This window comes from Pongo abelii, chromosome 2 (assembly GCF_028885655.2).
Source record: "Pongo abelii isolate AG06213 chromosome 2, NHGRI_mPonAbe1-v2.0_pri, whole genome shotgun sequence".
Taxonomy (NCBI): Eukaryota; Metazoa; Chordata; class Mammalia; order Primates; family Hominidae; genus Pongo; species Pongo abelii.
Window position 1 is genome coordinate 106,182,938 of NC_085928.1, and position 21,217 is coordinate 106,204,154.

The 21,217-nt window shown below is 45.8% G+C and overlaps 1 protein-coding gene and 1 pseudogene across 1 annotated transcript in view; one reads left to right on the forward strand and one right to left on the reverse strand.

Moving 5' to 3' along the window:
• Positions 1-5,820: 5,820 nt before the first annotated feature.
• ZNF589 (zinc finger protein 589) overlaps positions 5,821-21,217 on the reverse strand; it is a 30,139-nt gene continuing 14,742 nt past the window's right edge. The window contains exons 3-4 of the mRNA XM_054551154.2: positions 15,885-16,011; positions 5,821-8,895 (exon numbers count right to left, since the gene is read on the reverse strand). Of these exons, the coding sequence (XP_054407129.2) occupies positions 7,433-8,895; positions 15,885-16,011 (1,590 nt within the window). The 3' untranslated portion in view covers positions 5,821-7,432. The remainder of the gene's footprint in view (positions 8,896-15,884; positions 16,012-21,217) is intronic.
• LOC100458027 (large ribosomal subunit protein mL66-like) lies at positions 19,810-20,400 on the forward strand (annotated as a pseudogene).

Sequence of the window (21,217 nt, forward strand, 5' to 3'; positions counted from 1 at the left end):
AGAGATTGTTACTGGGTTACAGTGGTGAAGTTGACAATTAGAGGGGATGATTCCTTTGGTAAGGCAGAGGCAAGATTTTAGGTTGGTACAGCTTTCTGGGGAGGTCCCGCCGTGTTCTCTGGTAGTTAGGATGACATCTGCCCATTGAGAACATATCTCCCAACTTGGGGTGCCTTGGTACCCCCGCCATGAGCAAGGCACGGGGTCAGTGGCTTCTCTGAAGGGGCAGAGGTATTTTTCTGAAGTAGAGACATATCTTTGCCAGTATTCATCGTTTTGACAAGGCATGACAAGGTAAACACCAAAGGTAATGATTTGGGGTGAGTCTGACCTAGTTACATTGATAACAAGGTCAGCAAGAGAATGAGGAAAGAAGAAAGGGGAATAGAATAGATAAAAGAGTGTTAAATGTTTCTTAACCTTAGGTTTGAGGGGTTTTTTTCCCTTGGATAATGACCCACAACTTCGGGGATGGCGGTGCTTTCTTGACTTGGGTGTGATGGGTCTATCTTTTCTTGCTGTTTGGACTGCAGTTTCAGTGGTTAGAAGCACTAGGCTGGCTCCTCAGGCTGGTGTTGAGGTACTGGAAACTCTAGGGGTGGCGCCTATACTGGAAAATTGTGAGTTCTGAGGGAAGAGAAAGTGGAAGATAAACCAAGTATGTAGGAATGTTAGATTGCTTTGAGAGGTAGTTTGGATTCTTAGTAGAGTAATAAGAAGTCAGAAGACATTTGATTTATGGCAACCAAGTCTCTAGACTTGTTTGGCTCAGGGTACAAATTCCTGTACACGTATAAACTTTGACTGTGCTATACATGGCTTGGGGTCTTTAATGAGTCCTCTAATGTAGATGGAGATAGGACTTCCTTCATAAGAGGTTTGAATAACATTTCTCTGAGTTCCCTTTAGCACCTACAGGAGAAATGCTCCTGTAGCGTTATCTGATTTGCTAGGTTATTTTCTGGCTTATCTGATTTGCTAGGTTATTTTCTTGACTCTTGAAAGACAGGCTTTTTGGTGCCTGGGGACATGGACAATAGCTATTTTTTTCTTTTCTGGTAACTGAAGGTTATTTAACACTTGGGTGACTAACTCCTCATAAACAAGGCTTTAACTTTTACAATTAATTCAGTATGAAATTTTCTAAATGTATGAGCCACCGTAAAGGCGTATTTACAATTAGTATAGATGGTTCTTTCGGGTCCTGCAGGTACTTTAAAGCTTGACTGAGTGCAGACAGCTTATAAATTTGAATAGACTAATTATTAAACACTTTGATTTTCTCTAGGAACTTTCATTAATCACTGAACACTTGTTGCATTCTTTTTCCCTTAATCACTTTTGAAGGGGGTTTCTCCTAAGTTTGGCCGGACGTTTGTATGGTAATCAGTTAAATCTAAACATGTGTGCTTTCTTTTTGATTTGGATCTCTCATTAAGAAACTTGCTAGGTTACGCGAATTATCAGTAGTTAATGTTAAACCATCCTTTTTAACAGAATAGCCTCATACTTTACACATGTAATTCTTTTCTGGTAGCACATTTTAATATAAGTGACTTTAAGAGGCCGGGCACGGTGGCTCACGCCTGTAATCCCAGCACTTTGGGAGGCTGAGGCGGGCGGATCACGAGATCAGGAGATCGAGACCATCCTGGCTAACATGGTGAAACCTCGTCTCTATTAAAAAATACAAAAAAATTAGCCAGGCGTGGTGGTGCCTGTAGTCCCAGCTACTGGGGAGGCTGAGGCAGGAGAATGGCGTGAACCTGGGAGGCAGAGCTTGCAGTGAGCCGAGATGGTGCCACTGCACTCCAGCCTGGGTGACAGAGTGAGACTCCGTCTCAAACAACAACAACAAAAAAGCGACTTTAAAGAATCAAAGCTCTTTTCTGGTGGATATTTTTACTTTTAACACTGGCCTGACCACAACGAATGCTAGCGGATATATCAGCTGAAAGATTATTTACCACTTGCTCAGGAGACTTAGCCGCAGGGATGCCTAGTGGCTTGGAGCTGCGGCTGAGGCCCCATATTACTTGGCCTTGGCAAAAGTAAGCCAGATATCCCATAATGTAGTCTGCTCGGGGCATAGGCTGGGGCCTGGCCCATGGGTCTTGCAGAGCTGCCGTCAATATGGTGCTGGGACGTTGGACCAGCCAGGGGGCAGGAGCATGGGCTTTGCCTGCCGCTGGGGCATACTATGGGAGGGACGATGCAGATATGTTGCGGTGGATCCTTGATGTTACTAGCCCAGCAAAAGCAACCTGGTGAATTAGGAGCTTGGAGTTTTTCCAGGGAGGGGGACTTAGGCTGGGCCTGAGGGGAAGGGTTGGGTGTATTAGGAGGGGGACTAGGGGTATTAGGTGGAGGATGGTCTTGGGGATCCCGTGTGCTGTTCTCTTTGCCAGGATCCCCCCTTCTCTCGCTGGTTCTACAGGAGGGGCAGGTGCATAAGGGAAAAGGGAGGACAGGTCTTTGCTTCCAACAAAGAGCATAGTTCAGTTCTTCTTGAGAAACTGGGCTTTTATTACTTACATGTTGAATTAAAAGTTGATATAGTATACCCTTAGTCGACCCAAACTTTGGCCAGAAGATTGAGGGACTGAGGATAGGTCTTTGAGACCAAATAGAACAGCAATATTTTATCATTTGTTCCTTTGTCCTATGTTTAGTTCTCTTGTTATCTTTCCAACCTTTTAGCATGAGACCTAAGGGGCTATCAGGTGGTATATCTTTGAGACCTGAGGGGCTATCAGGTGGTATATCTTTGAGACCTAGGGGACTATCAGTGGTATATCTTTGTTGCTAACTTTATCTTTTTTGCTTGTATTATTTACCATACTGGGTCTTGGCTAGGCTCAGTCCCTCGTATTAGGAATCTCTTGCCTAGTGGGGGCTTGCTGTGGCTCAACCCCTCATATTAGGGATCTCTTGCCTATTTGGGGGGTTCCTTGTGGCTCAACCCCTCGTATTAGGGGTCTCTTGCCTGTTCTTCACTGGAAGCTTTGCTAAGGCTCAATTCGCCTATCCTTTAGCTCCACCTGCTGGAGATTCCTTGCACCCTTCTTTCACTGTCTGCTCTGGCCGCTTCCCTTGAGGGAATGTTCCAGGTCACTTTTAGCATTGATGGCGGGTCAGTATAAACCCCTGACGGGACCCCCAAAGGGCCGCCCTAAGCCATATGAGATGACCACGGAACTGCAGATTGGTCCCACTGCACACAGCAGTAGTGCTTACCATTCATGCACTTTCAACCTCCAGAATGCCCCAACCCCCGCAAAACCACTAAAGAAGTAATTTGTTGCCCCTGCGACGTTTTCTACCTTGGTCTGTGCAGTTTACCTGGTTGCCACAGTATTGCAAGTCTCTCTTCCCCGCGTTGCTGAGAGTCCAGGTTTATTCGTCACAACAGGTGAGTCTCGATCTCCCATCCCTGAGGCCACAGCAACAGGGCAGTGGGAAGCGTCTCCCCTGGGTAGGGTGACTGAAGACCCCTTCCCGAAAAAGAATGGGGATCCCGGACGAGCCCCCAGAATTGTTGGATATAAAATGCTCCAGGATTAGATGCTCGGTGCCATCAAGTAAAACCAGCACTCAGGCAAAAGTTTCTCTCAGCAAGGTAATTTACTTCTGCAGAACGGTGCCACTTGTGTCAATCAAGATCACAAGAGCACAGAGAACAAAGGAGACCAGGGGATTTTTATCCTTAACGCAGTCCCTATCTCTGTGTCACTCCCCCATGGGCTGGGGTCAAGACTGCACAATCTGAGCTGACCCAATTGGCCACTTGTACATATTTTCCTAAATATAGAAGGAGAGGGGGACATGAGGTACAGAGGTGGAGTGTGAGACGTGCAGTTTCGGGGGAACAATGGGTACAGGTAACCAAGGGAACAGATGTGAGTTATTGATTAGAGCTGACAAGAATGGGGTAGGCTGTTTACGGTAACTAGGGGTAAGGAAGAACAAGAAAGTTGAATTTGAGAACAAGGATAAGGAAGTTAGCAGGCTAAACCCTTTGAAGAGAGACTCAGAAAGATTTATTGCAGCTTACAATCTCTTCCTGTGACTGCCTGGACCTGACAGTCCTCTTGCCAGACCAGATCTGTGCGGTGTCTCGACAGTGCCTACATGGATTTTAATAGAAAATGAACACTTTTTTCTCCCCCTCATGTTTAAAGTAGATGTATGATCACTAATTTTTCCACTTTCGTTTTTCTATGGGAGAAGTAACTTCGAGGTCTTGTGGAATGATGGTGTCCCACACTTCCCCTGCCCAGCAACCCCTAAACACACACACATACACACACTTTCTGTGGCTTTTAGCTCAGGCCATGGGAAAGGGGCAGCATTAGTGAGAGGTGACAACGTGTTAGCAGCCCTCGCTCACTCTCAGCGCCTCCCCGGCCTCAGCGTCCGCTCTGGCCACGCTTGAGGAGCCCTTTAGCCCGCCGCTGCACTGTGGGAGCCCCTCTCTGGGTTGGTCGAGGCCGGAGCCGGCTCCCTCGGCTGGCGGAGTGGTGTGGAGGGACAGGCGCGGGCGGGAACCAGGGCTGTGCACGGGGCTTGCAGGCCAGCACGAGTTCCGGGTGGGCGTGGGCTCGGGGACCCCCCGCACTCAGAGCGGCCAGCCGACACCGCAGGCCCCAGGCATTAAGGGGCTTAGCACCCGGGCCAGCAGCTGCAGGGGGTGCACCGGATCCCCCAGCACTCACAGCCTGCCCACGCCGCGCTTGAATTCTCACCGGGCCTCAGCCACCTCCCCATGGGGCAGGCCTTGGGACCTGCCGTGTGCCATGCCCAAGCCACCCCCGACCCCCATGGGCTCGTGCGCAGCCCGAGCCTCCCCAACAGGCGCTGCCCATCCCATCCACTGCCAAGGGCTGAGGTGTGCAGGCGTGCAGCGCAGGACTGGCAGGCAGCTCTGTGGCGGCACGGTGCGGGATTCACTAGGGAAAGCCAGCTGGACTCCTGAGTTGGGTGGTGTCTTGGAGAACTTTTATGTCTAGCTGGAGGATTGTATATGCACCAATCAGCACTCTCTGTCTAGCTTGGGGTTTGTGGATGCACCAATCAGCACTCTGTGTCTAACCAATCTGGTGGGGACTTGGAAAACTTTTATGTCTAGCTAGAGGATTGTAAATGCACCAATCAGCACTCTGTGTCTAGCTCAAGGTTTATAAACGCACCAATCAGTGCTCTGTGTCTAGCTAATCTAGTGGGGACTTGGAGAACTTGTGTGTCTAGCTAAAGGATTGTAAACGCACCAATGAGCACTGTGTCTAGCTAAAGGTTTGTAACCACACCAGTTGGTGCTCTGTGTCTAGCTAATCTAGTGGGGACTTGGAAAATTTTTATGTCTAGCTAGAGGATTGTAAATGCACCAATCAGCACCCTGTCAAAACGGACCAATACACTCTCTGTAAAATGGACCAATCAGCAGGATGTGGGTGGGGCCAGATAAGAGGATAAAAGCAGGCTGCCCGAGCCAGCAGCAGCAAGCCACTCGGGTCCCCTTCTGTGCTGTGGAAGCTTTGTTTTTTCACTCTTCGTAATAAATCTTCCTGCTGGCCACTCTTTGGGTCCACGCCGCCTTTAAGAGCTGTAACACTCACCACGAAGGTCTGCAGCTTCACTCCTGAAGCCAGCGAGACCATGAACCCACCGGAAGGAACTAACAACTCCAGATGCGCCACCTTTAAGAGCTGTAACACCGCTAAGGTCTGCAGCTTCACTCCTGAAGCGAGACCACAAACCCACCAGAAGTTAGAAACTCCGGACACGTCCCAACAGCAGAAGGAACAAACTCCAGCCACACCATCTTTAAGAACTGTAACACTCACCGCGAGGGTCCACGGCTTAATTCTTGAAGTCAGCAAGACCAAGAACCCACCAATTCTGGACACATTAGGGTGGTAGGCCAGGCAGGGGAGAGATCCTACATTCCAGGTACCCCTAGCCCTTCCCCTAACCAGGCTAACCTTGGGGATTCCCTGGAGATCAACCACTTCCAGTAAGAAGGAGTGGACAAAAGCCTCTGGACCAGCCATTCCTTCTTTCTTTCCAAGTCCTCTTTCCTCTCTAGCATCAAAACCAAGCCTAAGTATTTTGAGGTTACATGAACATCTCTCCCCTTCTTTTCTGTGGCAGAGTCTCTTGGCAAATAAAGGCACTGGGGCCTGAGTGGATAGCTCTCCAAGGTACACTCATTGACACGGGGTATCAGATAGGGCTAGTCCCAGGCCAACGGAGTAAGGCAAACTGTCAGAACCTGGGCCATATGGGCCCTGGGAGTGTGAGGAGAGACAAATGGCTAAAGGCCCTAGCACCATTCCTGGACATAATTTAGCCACCTGAGCATGGCTAAAACACTGGATACTGAGGTTGGAGGATTTAAGAGGAGCTGTGTTTAAAAAACCCTTAAACCTGGTATTGGAAGGCCGATGATGCGGCATTGCTAGATCCCTGTCATTGAAGGCCAAGGTGGCGTGGCTATGTTTAAGTCCTGAGTCTGAAGAACTTTTAGAGTGTGGTTAAAGAATCTTGGATTTGGGACTGGAGGGTTAGGAAGGGGACCTGGTAAAGGAGTCCCTCAGATTGTAGGGCTGGAGACTGAACTCTGAGTAAAATCTAAAGGTGGGGTAGGAGAGGATACAGCAAAGCTAGGGATGTAGAAAAAAATAAAGCAGGAGCGTGTCATGGAAGCCAATGGAAGAACACAGTTGCAGGAGGAAGTAGTCAGATGCAAAGACCATTCCTCCAAGGGGACCGTCACTTGACACCTCTGCTCTGAGAAGTTAGATCTCTGTCATCTTCACATCTAAAGGAATGTAAGGGGTCAAAAGACTGTCCCCAAAGCTCTTAGAACAAGAGTGGGGTGGGCGTACAGTGGATAGATTTGACTCCAAGTATCTCTTAAGGGGCCACTTCCAGCCAACACCTTACTCTCACTCCATGAAGGCTTCTCCCGAGTGTGTCCTCTGACATGTGACAAGTAATGATGTCCACGTACAGCTCTGTCCACATTACCTTACAAACAAGTCTTCTCCCTAAGCATTTCCGCTGGTGTGGCTGATGGCTGACTTGTTGCTAAAATCACATCCTCACTGCTTGCACCTCTAAAGCTTTTCCCCGAGTGTATCTTCTGGTGTATGATGAGCTGTGACTTCCTCCTAAAGCCTCGCCCACACTCCATGCATGCATAAGGCTTCTCCCCCGAGTGTATCCTCTGATGTAAGCTGAGAGTGGACTTGTGGCTAAAGTTTTGCCCACACTCGATGCACGCGTAAGTTTTCTCTCCTGTGTGTGTCCTCCAGTGTCTGTTGAGGAGTATCTTCCGGCCAAATCCCCACCCACATTCCCCACACACATAAGGCTTCTCCCCTGAATGTGTCTGCTCGTGTGCGAGGAGAGTTGATTTATCACAAAAGCCTCACCCACGCTGGCTGCACACATAAGGTTTCTCCTTGGAGTGTGTACGCCGGTGGTAGTGGAGGGTTGTCTGAGCTATAAAGCCTCGCCCACTCTCCGCAGACATAAGGCTTTTCTCCTGTGTGTGTCCTCTGGTGTCTGATGAGCTGTGATTTCGTGATAAAGCCTTGCCCACACTCTGTGCATGCATAAGGCTTCTCCCCAGAGTGCATCCTCTGATGTACACTAAGAGCGGACTTGAGGCTAAAGTTTCGCCCACACTCAAAGCACGTGTAAGGCTTTTCTCCCGTGTGTGTCCTCCAGTGTCCATTGAGGAATATCCTCCGGCTAAATCCCCGCCCACATTCCTCACACACATAAGACTTCTCCCTGAGTGTGTTCTCCGATGTGATTTGAGCGTCGACTTCTGGCTAAATCCATGCCCACACTCCTCACACACATGAGGTTTCACCTCTGAATGTGTCCACTGGTGTAGGAGGAGAGTTGATTTAGCATGAAAGCCTCGCCCACACTCTCTGCAAACAAAAGGCTTCTCATCTGAATGTATCCTCTGGTGTGTGTTGAGACATGATCTTCTTACAAAGCCTCGGCCACAATCCCTGCACACATAAGGCTTATCCCCTGTGTGAATTCTCTGGTGCTTAATGAGCTCTGACTTTTCACGAAAGCCTTGCCCACACACTGTGCACATAAATGACTTCTCCCTTGTGTGTGTCCTCTGATGTCTGATGAGGTATGGCTTGCAGCTAAAGCCTCGCCCACAATGGCTGCACACATAAGGTTTCTCCCCGGAGTGTGTACTCAGGTGGTTGCGGAGGACTGACTCAACTATAAAGCCTCGCCCACACTCTCTGCAGACATAAGGCTTTTCTCCTGTGTGTGTCCTCTGGTGTATGATGAGCTGTGACTTCCTGCTAAAGCCTCGCCCACACTCCCTGCACACCTGTGACTGCCTTTTGTCTGAAGATTTTTCTGCTGTGACTGCCTTCTGTCTGAACAGGTTTGACTTCCGGTTAAAAGCTAGTGCACACTCTCCAAACCTGACTGCTCCAAACCCTGGGGTTTCTGCCCTCTTGGAAATTCTGTCTACTTCCTCAGAGCTTGCATTCTGGGCTGGACTGAGCTGTACCTCTAATATTCTGTTGCCTCCCCAAGAGCTTATTGGTGGTCTCTGGAACAGGCTAGAGAAACCCACTAAAGCCCCCCTCTCATTTGTACTCCAAAACAAGGGTCTGACGCCTCCTTCCACTCGTTGATCTTCTGCTTCAGCCCCCCTGTGATTTTTATCAGAAGGACATTGTGACTGTGGCTGATCCTCTGGGCAGGGATTTCCTGGGTGGAGTTGATTTCCTGCATGGAAACCTGGAATAGGATGATTGTGTAGCTCATCTTGGCTGAGGAATTGCTGACTGCCAAAGGCCAGAGGGCAAGAAGGGCAGGTATGGACTTCTGGCTTTGATTCTGCTGAAGAAAGAAAGTTTCCAGTCAGAAGAGTCACAGGAAGGGCTGACTGGGCTCTTGTTTTATGATAAGATCTGGCCCATTAATCATTCTCAATGATTAAAGTCTTTCTCCCCAAGATGTGCTGTGCAGGACCTATATTTTCATTCAACCTCTTCAAACTTTTGATTTGGAAATCATTTCAAATATACAGAAAAGTTGCAAGAATATGAATAACACAAAGGGCTGGGCACAGTGGCTCATGCCTGTAATCCCAGCACTTTGGGAGGCCAACCAAGGCGGGCGGATTGCCTGAGCTCGAGACTTCAAGACTAACCTGGGCAACACGGTGAACGCCGTCACAAAAAAGTTCCTGATGTTTCCCATGATTAGACTCAGATTATACACTGCACTCCATTTTTACATATTACATATTTTACTTTAATCCAAAAAAACCCACAGCCAAATCTATTCTATATATTAACGCAACAGAGAATCTTCCAAGTAGGCATCCGAGACATCCTCAGTGCTGTAAATATCTACAATTATACTAAAATTATCCTTTACCATAATCACATGATGCCACAAGCATTTGTTTCCACTGAGAGAACAGTCTTTATGACCTATACGGGAATGCTCTTTGTGACTTTTCCTTTGAGAAGAAAGGATGGATTGAGATAGGAGTCCTTAGTCTCGATGTCCCCCGATGTAGAATGCAGTACAGAATAGTATTGAAGAATGTGCATAGGAAGCCTTCATTTGAGTTTCCCCACTCATAAGTAGATATTTACTAGAGGAAGATACATGCCAGGTTCTACCAGAAGTAAGGATTCATCAGTGGAGAAGACAGGCACAACTGACTTAAAGAAGGCTGGCTCTTGGTCCTCCAATCCAAGATCTGCTCTTCCCTGTTTTCCACAAGTCAGCAAATACAGTAATGTTACCATTTAGCTGCACTTTCCTAAGAAATATCAAAATTAAATTGCAACTGTTTCTAACCAGCTGAAGATAACAAACAACCATGAACTTTTTGTAATCCAGGAGGCCAGACCCTTTATCAGCCTAACTGAAGACCCTTGCCTAACTAATAAATAGGAGAATTTTTATTTTTATTTTTATTTTTTTTGAGACGGAGTCTCACTCTGTCGCCAGGCTGGAGTGCAGTGGCGTGATCTTGGCTCACTGCAACCTCTGCCTCCCGGGTTCAAGTGATTCTCCTGTCTCAGCCTCCCAAGTAGCTGGGACTACAGGCGCCCGTCACTCCATCTAGCTAATTTTTGTATTTTTAGTAGAGACAGGGTTTCACCATGTTGGGCAGGATGGTCTCAATCTCTTGAGCTCGTGATCCGCCCGCCTCGGCCTCCCAAAGTGCTGGGATTACAGGCGTGAGCCACAGTGCCCAGCCCCATTTGGCTTTAGTCACCCACTCCCACCACCACATTCTTCGATTCCTGATTCTAGGGCAGCACTCTATGGCTCCAGGGCTTCATTTCTTCTGGATGGATGGGGGTCCTGGTTTCAGTAGCTCCTCTAGAGCAGCATAGCTTAGCTAGTCCTCATCCCTCTTCCTGTCCTGAGAGAGTTGGAGCAGTTGGGCTGGGTGTCTGGGAATCTGATGATGAAGATGTCTGGATGGCAGCTTTGCAAGCCTAGAGTAGTCAAAGCCTGGAACACTCCTGGCCCTAGATGTAGTTCAAAGGCCAAAGTTGGTTAGCTTTCCCAAGAGGTATTGCATCTATGTCAGGGGGCTTAATTCTCACTGGCTTCTTTTCTTCAAAGGCCTAGTCAAAGTAGCAAGGATCTCATTATTTATAGAACATAGACCTTTAAAAAGTTCAGAGTTATTTGTGGTGTATTTAGAGTATTTAGGAACACATATTTTGGCATCCTGAACCCTGTCTTGTCTTTTCTTACTTTATGACTGTGGACACAAAGTTACTAATCCTTCTAAACTTCAATTTCCCGATCTATGAAATAATACCAGCATTAAATTTGGTCTTTATGTAAAGCCCTGAAGAGCACAAAGCACAATGCTGGGCCCATAGTGAGTGATATTTATTATGGGGTCTATTATTATTATTAAGGATAATAATAATAATAATAATAATAATAATAATAGAGCTTAGAATCCAAATTCAGGTAATAAAGACCATCAGAACTTAATACAAGTGAATAAATAAATAAAAATTTTGAGTTTAATCGTCAGGCAAGGGAATGAACAGTAAAGAAACTTTACTGAATAGTTCACAGGGAGAACTACTAAATAGTAGGAAGTCAGTTTTATGGCATTTGTGCTAATTAAATATGGAAGACCAGGACTCTGCATAGGATGGAATGAATCCATGGGTCTACACATGTTTGGTTAAAACAATTCTTCTGGCCAGCACAGTGTCTCACACTTGTAATCCCAGCACTTTGGGAGAACAATGAGGACGGGATCACCTGAGATCAGGAGTTCGAAACCAGCCTGGCCAACATGGTGAAACGCTGTCTCTACTAAAAATACAAAAATTAGTCGGTCATGGTGGTGCACGCCTGTAATCCCAGCTACTCAGGAGGCTGAGGCAGGAGAATTGCTTCAATTCTAGGAGGTGGAGGTTGCAGTGAGCCGAGATCCCACCATTGCACTCCAGCCTGGGCCACAAGAGTGAAACTCTGTCTCAAAAAAAAAAAAAAAAAAGGCCGGGCGCAGTGGCTCATGCCTGTAATCCCAGCACTTTGGGAGGCCAAGGCGGGTGGATCACATGAGGTCAGGAGTTCAAGACCAGCCTGGCGAATATGGCGAAACCTCATCTCTACTAAAGATACAAAAATTAGCAGGGCATGGTGGCGGGCGCCGGTAATCCCAGCTACTTGGGAGGCTGAGGCAGGACAATCACTTGAACCCAGGAGGCGGAGGTTGCAGTGAGCCGGGATCACGCCATTGCACTCCAGCCTGGCTGACAGAACAAGACTCTGTCTCAAAAAAATTTAAAATAAATAAATAAATAATAAAGCCAACTAGACCCCCATCCATCCAAAAGAAACTAAGCCCTGGAGCCAAAGAGTTCTGCCCTAGAAGCAGGAACAGAAGAATGGAATGGGAGTGGGTGACTAAAGCCAATTCTTTCTCTTATTTTATTTATTTATTTATTTATTTATTTGAGACAGAGTCTCTGTTGCCCAGGTTGCAGTGCAGTGGCGTGATCCTGGCTCACTGCAACCTCTGCTTCCCAGATTCAAGCAATTCTTTTGCCTCAGCCTCCCAAGTAGCTGGGACTAGAGGCGTGTGCCACCATGCCTAGCTAATTTTTGTATTTTTAGTAGCGACGGGGTTTCATCATGTTGCCCAGGCTGGTCTCAAACTCCTGAGCTCAGGCAATCCACCTGCCTCAGCCTCCCAAAGAGCAAGGATTACAGGTGTGAGCCACCACGCCTGGCCTTTTAATTTTTTTTTTAGACAGAGTCTTGCTCTGTCACCCAGGCTGGAGTGCAGTGGTGCAATCTCGACTCATTGCAACTTCCGCCTCCCAAGTTCAAGCGATTCTCCTGCCTCAGCCTCCTGAGTAGCTGGGATTACAGGCACGTGCCACCTCACCCAGCTAATTTTTGTATTTTTAGTAGGGACAGGGTTTCACCATGTTGGTCATGCTAGTCTCGAACTCCTGACCTCATGATCCGCCCACCTCGGCCTCCCAGTGTGCTGGGATTACAAGTATGAGCCACCGTGCCTGGCCTCTTCCTTCTTTATTCTACATTTCTACTAAACAAGACCCTTCAACTTAAAAAAAAGAAAGTCCATAATGTTCAGAGTAAAAGCCAAGCTGCTTAGAGGGCCCACTGGGTTCCACCTACTGCTTCTTTGACTCCAGTCTTCATTTGCTCCATCTGAGCCACACTCTCCTCCCCTCCTGATGATGTACACTGGCTGGTTTCTATGTCTACAGCACCCTTCTCCCATACATATCACTGGTATATTCTAAGAATGCAGAACTAGACCCAGCGTTTAATAGTCAATATATACTTTTGAGTAAATGAGTGATAGGAGCCAAGTTAATTAAAAAAGGACTAGAGGGTTAGGCAGAAGATGTTCTCTAATACTGTCAGAACAAAAGCCTCCTTTTTATAACCTATATTTCATAACATCTCACTTACTGTCCTGAAACAAAATTCATATTTAATTAAATGTACTCATGTTTTGTGTTTTTTTCTCTCCAAGATGGAGTCTTGCTCTGTTGCCCAGGTTGGAGTGCAGTGGCGCAATCTCAGCTCACTGCAACTTCCGCTTCCCGAGTTCAAGTGATTCTCCTCCCTCAGCCTCCTGCATAGCTGGGATTACAGGTGCACATCACCATGTCTGGCTGTTTTTTTGTTTTTGTTTTTGTTTTGTATTTTTAGTAGAGGCGAGGTTACACCATGTTGGCCAGGCTTGTCTTGAACTCCTGACCTCGTGATCCACCCGCCTTGGCCTCCCAAAGTGCTGGGATTACAGACATGAGCCACCGCACCCAACTGCAGAATGTTTTAATGATGTAATGCCCTATCCGAAACATAAAAAAGAAAGGAACCAGGCGTGGCGGCTCACGCCTATAATCCCAACACTTTGGGAGGCTGAGGCAGGCAGATCATCTGAGGTCAGTAGTTTGAGACCAGCCTGACCAACATGATGAAACCCTGTCTCCACTAAAAACAAAAAAAATTTGCCGGGCGTGGCGGCACGTGCCTGTAATCCCAGTTACTCGGGAGGCTGAGGCAGGAGAATTGCTTGAACCAGGGAGGCAGAGGTTGCAGTGAGCCGAGATTGCACCATTGCACTCCAGCCTGGGCATCAAGAGCAAAACTCCGTCTCAAAAAAAAAGAAAAAAAGAAAGTAATTTACAATAAAAATATTCATTTCAATATGTAATCTCTTGACAGGGCTATATTATGAGACATACCAGAGCAATCAAGTGCTTACAGGAAGATCATTGTGGACATGATAGCTACAAATGCAGACACACATGGATGTGCCTTATTGATGACTATGTATGTTCTAGTGGTGACAGACCTAAGTGTGCTATGCAAGCGGTTACTCAAACACCACAAGCAGCACTGCCATGAGTGATGTATTTTTTTTCATATTGGTGAACACCTCTTGGTAAAGCTCAAAACTATTTTCTCTTGATTTACAACCTACCATGCAAAAATTATGATATTATCTAAAATAGGTTTATATTCTAGATTCAGAACATTACAAACAGATCCGTGGGCTACAGGGAAGAAAAAAACAAGGAGAGAGAGAAGGAATTGATATAAATTAAGAGAAGTTTTTAGAAGATGGAATGTGTGGATCTCATCAGAATCCCGATTCAAATTTGCAAAAAAACTTTTTTGAGATGATCAGGTAAATTTGAACATGGACTAGGTGTTGGATGATACTGAAGCACTACTGATAACTTTGAATTCTGATCATGATACTGTAGTTATATAAGAAAATGTGAAGCCGGGTGCAGTGGCTCATGCCTGTAATCCCAGCACTTTGGGAGGCCGAGGTGGGCAGATCACCTGAGGTCAGGAGTTCAAGACCAGACTGGCTAACATGGTGAAACCCCGTTTTTACTAAAAATACAAAAAATTAGCTGGCTGTGGTGGTGCGTGCCTGTAATCCCAGCTACTCGGGAGGCTGAGGCAGGAGAATCGCTTGAACCCAGAAGGTAAAGGTTGCAGTGAGCCAAGATCGCACCACTGCACTCCAGCTTGGGCAACAGGAATGAAACTCCATCTCAAAAAAAATAAATAAAATAAAATGTCCTTATTTATTGGAGTTGCACTGTGATATGAAGGAGTGGTATGTCATGATATTTGAGATTTGCTTTAAATAATTCAGCAATAAGAGAAAAAGTGATGTAGAGAGAAAGGGAAAGATGGATCAAGGATGAAAACAGTTTAACACCTGAAATGGATCCAGTGAGATCCAAAGTTTCAGGGTCAAGATTAATTTGAATCAGATTATTTTAAGGCAATTTTAACATATTCTTCAGAATCAACAAAATGTATGAGCATAAAGATAGAGAGTAACAAGACCAGATGAAACAAGACCAAATCAGATTGGCCAATTGAAAGCTAACTTAAATGGATGAATCTACACTGAAACAGAAATAGGCAACTAGGATTGAAATGAGGCCAATTCGAATTAGATTAAAGCAGTGCAAAATAGGTCTAAGCAGAGATAAAGAGAACAAATCAGAACTATTTAATTCATAGCTATGCCAGATGAAGACAAACCTTGAGAAAGATGCTGAGAGAAATGTGAGGAACTTTGAAAATCTGACTTTCATCAAGAACTCAGGAATATCTGGAATAATTTTGTATTTGCTAACCTAGTAATCAGTTTTAGTATTTAAATAAGTGAATAAAAACATGATGTATGATATCCAGTAATCTATAAAACATCAAACTAACAGATTTATACCTTAAACGTTAAACATTTCCAACTTCTAGGTCATAGAAGGCATCTCTTACTATTCTCCTCCTTGTTCTCTGTACTCCGACCACCTTGGCCTCCTTGCTTTTCCTCCAAAGGGCTAGATATGCTCCTGCCTCCAGGGCCTTGGCACTGCTTTCCCCTTGTCTGGAGCAGTTTCCCACCTGACCCACATATCCAACCTCCTCACCTCCTTCAAGCCTTTGCTCAAATGTACTTCCTCATAGAGGCCTACCTTGATCACGCAATTTAAAAGTTCAGCCAGTTGCCTCCACACCCAGCACTTCAGATCTCCCTTAATCTACTCTACTTATATTTATATATGTCTTATACATACATTTTTTTTAGCTATGTAGCACTTATTATCCTTTGACATATATAATTTACCTATATATGCTGCCTATTGTATATTGTCAGTCTACCTATACTAGAATATAAGCTCCATGAGAGAAGAAATGCTTTATTATTCTATTCACTGATATGTTCTAAGAGATTAAAACATTGGCTGGCACACTGAATATGGTCAGTAAATACTTGAATGGAAAAATGAAGGAAAAGAACATGTCCTTACCCAACGAGACCAGATTCCTGAGATTTTCCAGCATCACTTCTTTGTATAGGTTCCTCTGCTCAAGGCTAAGTCTCTTCCACTCTGCCTCATTGAAAAGCACAGCCACATCCTCAAAAGTCACTGGTCCCTAAATCAACCAATAAATTCATATTCATCAAGTCACCATTAAGATTCACAGGGAGAATGGAACTGGTGGTCTTGGAGAATCTAGCTACATAAGAAATTGATCTAGGCCAGGCATGGTGGCTCACACCTGCAATCCCAGCACTTTGGGAAGCCGAGGTGGGAGGTTATCTTGAGGTCAGGAGTTTGAGACCAGACTGGCCAATATGGTGAAATGCTGTCTCCACTAAAAATACAAAAATTAGCTGGGCGTGGTGGCACACGCCTGTAGTACCAGCTACTCGGGAGGCTGAGGCAGGAGAATCACTTGAACCCGAGAGGCAGAGGTGGCAGTAAACCAAGATCCCTCCATTGCACTCCAGCGTGGGTGACAGAGTGAGACTCCGCCTCAAAAAAAAAAAAAATGGATCTACTTGGGAGGCTGATGTGAGAGGATTGCTTGAGCCCAGGAGTTCAAGACTAGCCTGAGCAACACAGTGAGACCCTGTCTCTATGAAAAATAAACAAAAATTAGCCAAGTATGGTGGTGTACACCTGTAGTTCCAGCTACCCAGGAGGCTAAGGTAGGAGGATTGCCTGATCCCAGGAGGTCAGGGCTGCAGTGAGCTGAGATCGCACTATTGCACTCCAGCCTGGGTGATCAGAGTGAGACCCTGTCTCAAAAAAACATACACCGTATGCTTTTTCATCTTCAAGTCTCTTATCTTCTAAATGAGTATTCAGTGGTGTTTTATCTTTAGTTACACTTGAAAGGTGGCGTTGCCCTCAGATACCAAGGGAGTCACCAATTAACTTACTTCTACTGAATTCAAGCATTATTTGCTCAGTGACAAACTGCTTCAGCCTATGGGTATTCCATGACACTCCTAACTTGCCCAGGCTGAACTGCAGTGGCGTGATCTCGGCTCACTGCAGCCCCTGACTACCAGGTTCACGCAATTCTCCTGCCTCAGCCTCCCAAGTAGCTGGGACCACAGGTGCATACCACCACACCTGGCTAATTTTTTTTGTATTTTGTTTTTAGTAGAGATGGGGTTTCACCATGTTGGCCAGGCTAGTCTCCAATTCCTGACCTCAAGTGATCTGCCTGCCTCGGACTTGCTTTAGATTTTTAACTTCACTGTGCAGACTTTGGGGAACATTCCCAGCTGCCTCTGATCACCCTGAGTACCTCTTCTCTGACTCAGCTTCTTCCTTCTATTCTCAGGTATACATCAATCTTCTTGTCCACCTTCCAAGTGGTCCTTGGCACTCTAGGAGTTGGTAATGTATATTCCAGGTTCTAAAGCTAAACTAATTAAGCTTCTATCAAATCAAAGATGACAGTAGGGGCTGAAGGAAACACACTGCAAGGCTACCAAGCCAGAGCTTCCTAGCATCCTCCCCTGAGAGCTGGACTATAAAAGAGATTTAATAAAACCCAGCACAGAAGTGCAGAAGCAGTAGAGAATAATAATGACGCTGAGCTAAGAGTAGGAAACTAGGTGTAGATGCTGAAATCCTTGAGTGTGTGAGAAGTTTTGGGAGGGATGTCACATCTATAGCCAGCAGCCCAGGCAGTCAGGCCACGTGGCACAGTGTAGGAGGGAGGACAAAAAGTCTAGACAGCAGGCTAGGACCCAGGATCAGGCAGCCAAGGCCTGAGCAGGCAGTGGTGTGGGCTGCTGTCCCTTACATGCTTTCCATGACCTGCTGCTTCAGGCACATCCTGGTTCTCATATTCTCAGTGATCTTTCCCCTTTTCTTTTTATACCGCAGGTCTCATAATTTCTCTTGTTCAAGCCTTGTGTCTCTCATGTTCCAATATCCTCTCCATTTCTCTCTTGACTCCTCTTCCCCCTCTAGTTCTTCCACTGAAACATAAAACTACAGGCTCAGCTACAATGGAAGCTAGGCTTTTTGCACAGTGGATGTAGTAGGAGCCCAATCTACGGAGTCAGACCACACAAGTCCAAATTCCAGCTTTGCCACTTATACAATACATGACCTTTGGAAACATACATAACCTCTCTGTGTCTTAGTTTCCACATCTATAAAATGGGCTTGACAATGACACCTACTGTCTTAATAAAGATAAAGCACTGACATCAATGCCTGACATACAGTAAACACTTGCTATTACAATTTGCTATAACTAAGCAATAGAATGTTTTATATTTAGGTGAAAACTGATTTTTAAAATAAGTAAATAATTTTTGGTTCTCAAAAAGTAATCAAACATTCTGTCCAGTACAAGGCAAGAAGAGGAAGTAAAAAGCATAGAGACTGGTAAGGAAGAAATAAAATTACCCCTATTTGCCAAGGACATGGTTTTCTATGTAGGAAACACAAAGGAATCTATAAAAATGATCATATTAACTAATAAGTGAGTCCAGGAGTACTGATACAAGATGAACACATAAAAATCCATCGTATTCCTATAGATTAGCAACGACCATGTGGGAACTGAAATTAAAAACATACCATTTACAATCACTCCTGCAAAAAAGAGGTGCCTAACATAAATCCAACAAAACAAGTGTAACATCTGTACACTGAAAACTACAAAATGCCAATGGAAAAAAAAATCGAAGATCTAGATAAATGGGGAGACAAAGCACGTTCATGGGTTGGAAGGCTCAACATAGTAAAGATGTCAATCTTCCCCAGAATGATCTATAGATTTAACACAATTCCCATCAAAATCCCAACCAGATTTTTTTGTAGATATAGACAACTTATCCTAATATATATGATAAGGCAAAGAAACTAGAAGAACAAAGTAAGAGGGATCACTCTACCTGATATTAAACTTACTATTTGATCACTGCAATACTTGAGACAGGGTATCTATGGAAGAATAGATACACAGATCAATAGAAAAGAACCAAAAACCCAGAAAGAGATCAACACAAATACCCCAAATTGGATTTTTGTAAAAGTAATTCAATGAAGAATAGACTTAGCAACAAATGGCACTGGACCAACTGGATATTCACAGACAAAAAAATTAACCTCAACCTAAAACCTCACACTTTATTAAAAAAAAAATTCAAAATGAATCACGAATTTAAATATAAAAATATTAGAAAAAATACAGGAGAAGATCTATATTGGGACCTAGTGCTTGGCAAAGAGTTCTTAGACATGACACCAAAACCACAATCCATAAAAGAAAAAATAATAAACCAGACTTCACCAAAATTAAAACTTTTCTCAGTGGCTCATGTCTGTAATCCTAGCACTCTGGGAGGCTGAGGCAGGCAGATCACCTGAGGTCAGGAGTTCGAGACCAGCCTGGCCAACATGGTGAAACTCTGTCTCTACTAAAAATGCAAAAATTAGCTGGGTGTGGTGGCGCACGCCTGTAATTCCAGCTACTCGGGAGGCTGAGGCAGGAGAATCACTTGAACCCAGGAGGCAGGGGTTGCAGTGAGCCAAGGTCATGCCACTGCACTCCAGCCTGGGAGACAGAGCAAGACTCTGTCTCAAAACAAAAAACAAAATAAAAACAAAAACAAAACCTTTTTACTATAGAAGACCCCCACCTCTTCCAGAACATAGAAGCAGAGGGAACATTTCCTAACCCATCCTATGAATCCAGCATTACCCTAACAGCAAATCTAGATAAAGACATTAGAAATTAAAACTACAAATCAATATATCTCACAGAGATACAATACTCCCTCCCAAAATATAAGAAAATCAAATCCAGAAATGTCCAAGAAGAATTACACACCACACTTGGGTTTATTATAGTTCTGCAAAGCTGGTTCAACATTTGAAAATCAATCATTGTGGAGGTCAGAGTCGGTTTTTCAAGATGGCGGCCTTTGAGGCTCTGGTGTCTGGCTGTGGGCAGCTTCCCTGTGGGCTCCTAGCAGGCCCAGCAGTGACCAGCTGATCTCAGCTTCCAGCTCGCAGGTTCAGGGACGTGGTGGAGATCCAAGAAGGAAAGACAACTATAATTGAAGGCTGTATCACAGCGACTCCCAAGAAGAGTCCAAATCCTCCTAACCCCTCTGGCCAGTGCCCCATCTGCCATTGGAACCTGAACCACAAGTAAAACTATGATGATCTTTTGCTGCTTAGCCAGTTCATCCAGCCTCATGGAGGCATGCTGCCCCGAAAGATCACAGGCCTATGACGGGAAGAGCACTGCAAGATCGAGGAGTGTGTGAAGATGGCCTACAGAGCAGGTCTGTTACCAAATCACAGGCCTCAGCTTCCTGAAGGAGTTGTTCCAAAGGGCAAACCCCAACTCAACTAGTACCTGACCCACTGGGGTCCCCACACCCTCATGCCCATCTACAAAAAAGGCCTCCCCTGGAACAGGGCGTTCATGGCCTTGGGGTCACCCCTCCTGAGGGACAATGTCTGCTACTCAAGAACACCTTGGAAGCTGTATCACTGACAGAGAGCAGAGCTTCCAGAGTTCCTCCTGCACCTGCACTGTGGAGTAGGAGGCCTACTCACAAGCCCTGGGCCACAACTATACTCCTGCCCCACCCCACCATGACGGCCTGACCCCTCTGACATGTATGGACAGGGGACAGTGGGACAAACTTCAGTACCCTTGGCCTCCCCAGTAGCAATGCTGGGAGCTAGAGGCAGGCAGGGCAGGCAGTTGGGTCCCTTGGCAACTGCTGTGGGGCTTGGGCCATACTCAGTGCTGGGGACAGGAGTTTTGCTCAATGGAATGTCATAAACTAGGCTCGTGGGCTTGAAAAAAAAGAAAAGAAAATCAATCATTGTAATCCACCATGTTAACAGGCTAAAGAAACAAAATCATATGATCATATCATTTGATACAGAAAATACAAAACCCAACACCTAGTGATTATAAAAATTCTCAGCTGCCAGGCGTGGTGGCTCGTGCCTGTAATCCCAACAGTTTGGGAGGTCAAGGCAGGAGGATTGCTTGAGCCCAGGAGTTTGAGACCAGCCTGGGCAACATGGCAAGACCCTGTCTCTGGCCAGGCACGGTGGCTCTCGCCTATAATCACAGCACTTTGGGGGGCTAAGGCAGGCAGATCACCTGAGGTTACAAGTTCGAGACCAGCCAATGTGGCAAAACCATGTCTCTACTGAAAATATAAAAGCTAGCCAGGCATGGTGGTGGGCACCTGTAATACCGGCTACTCGGGAGGCTGAGGCAGGAGAATCACTTGAACCCGGGAGGCGGAGGTTGCGGTGAGCCAAGATCGCACCACTGCACTCCAGCCTGGAGA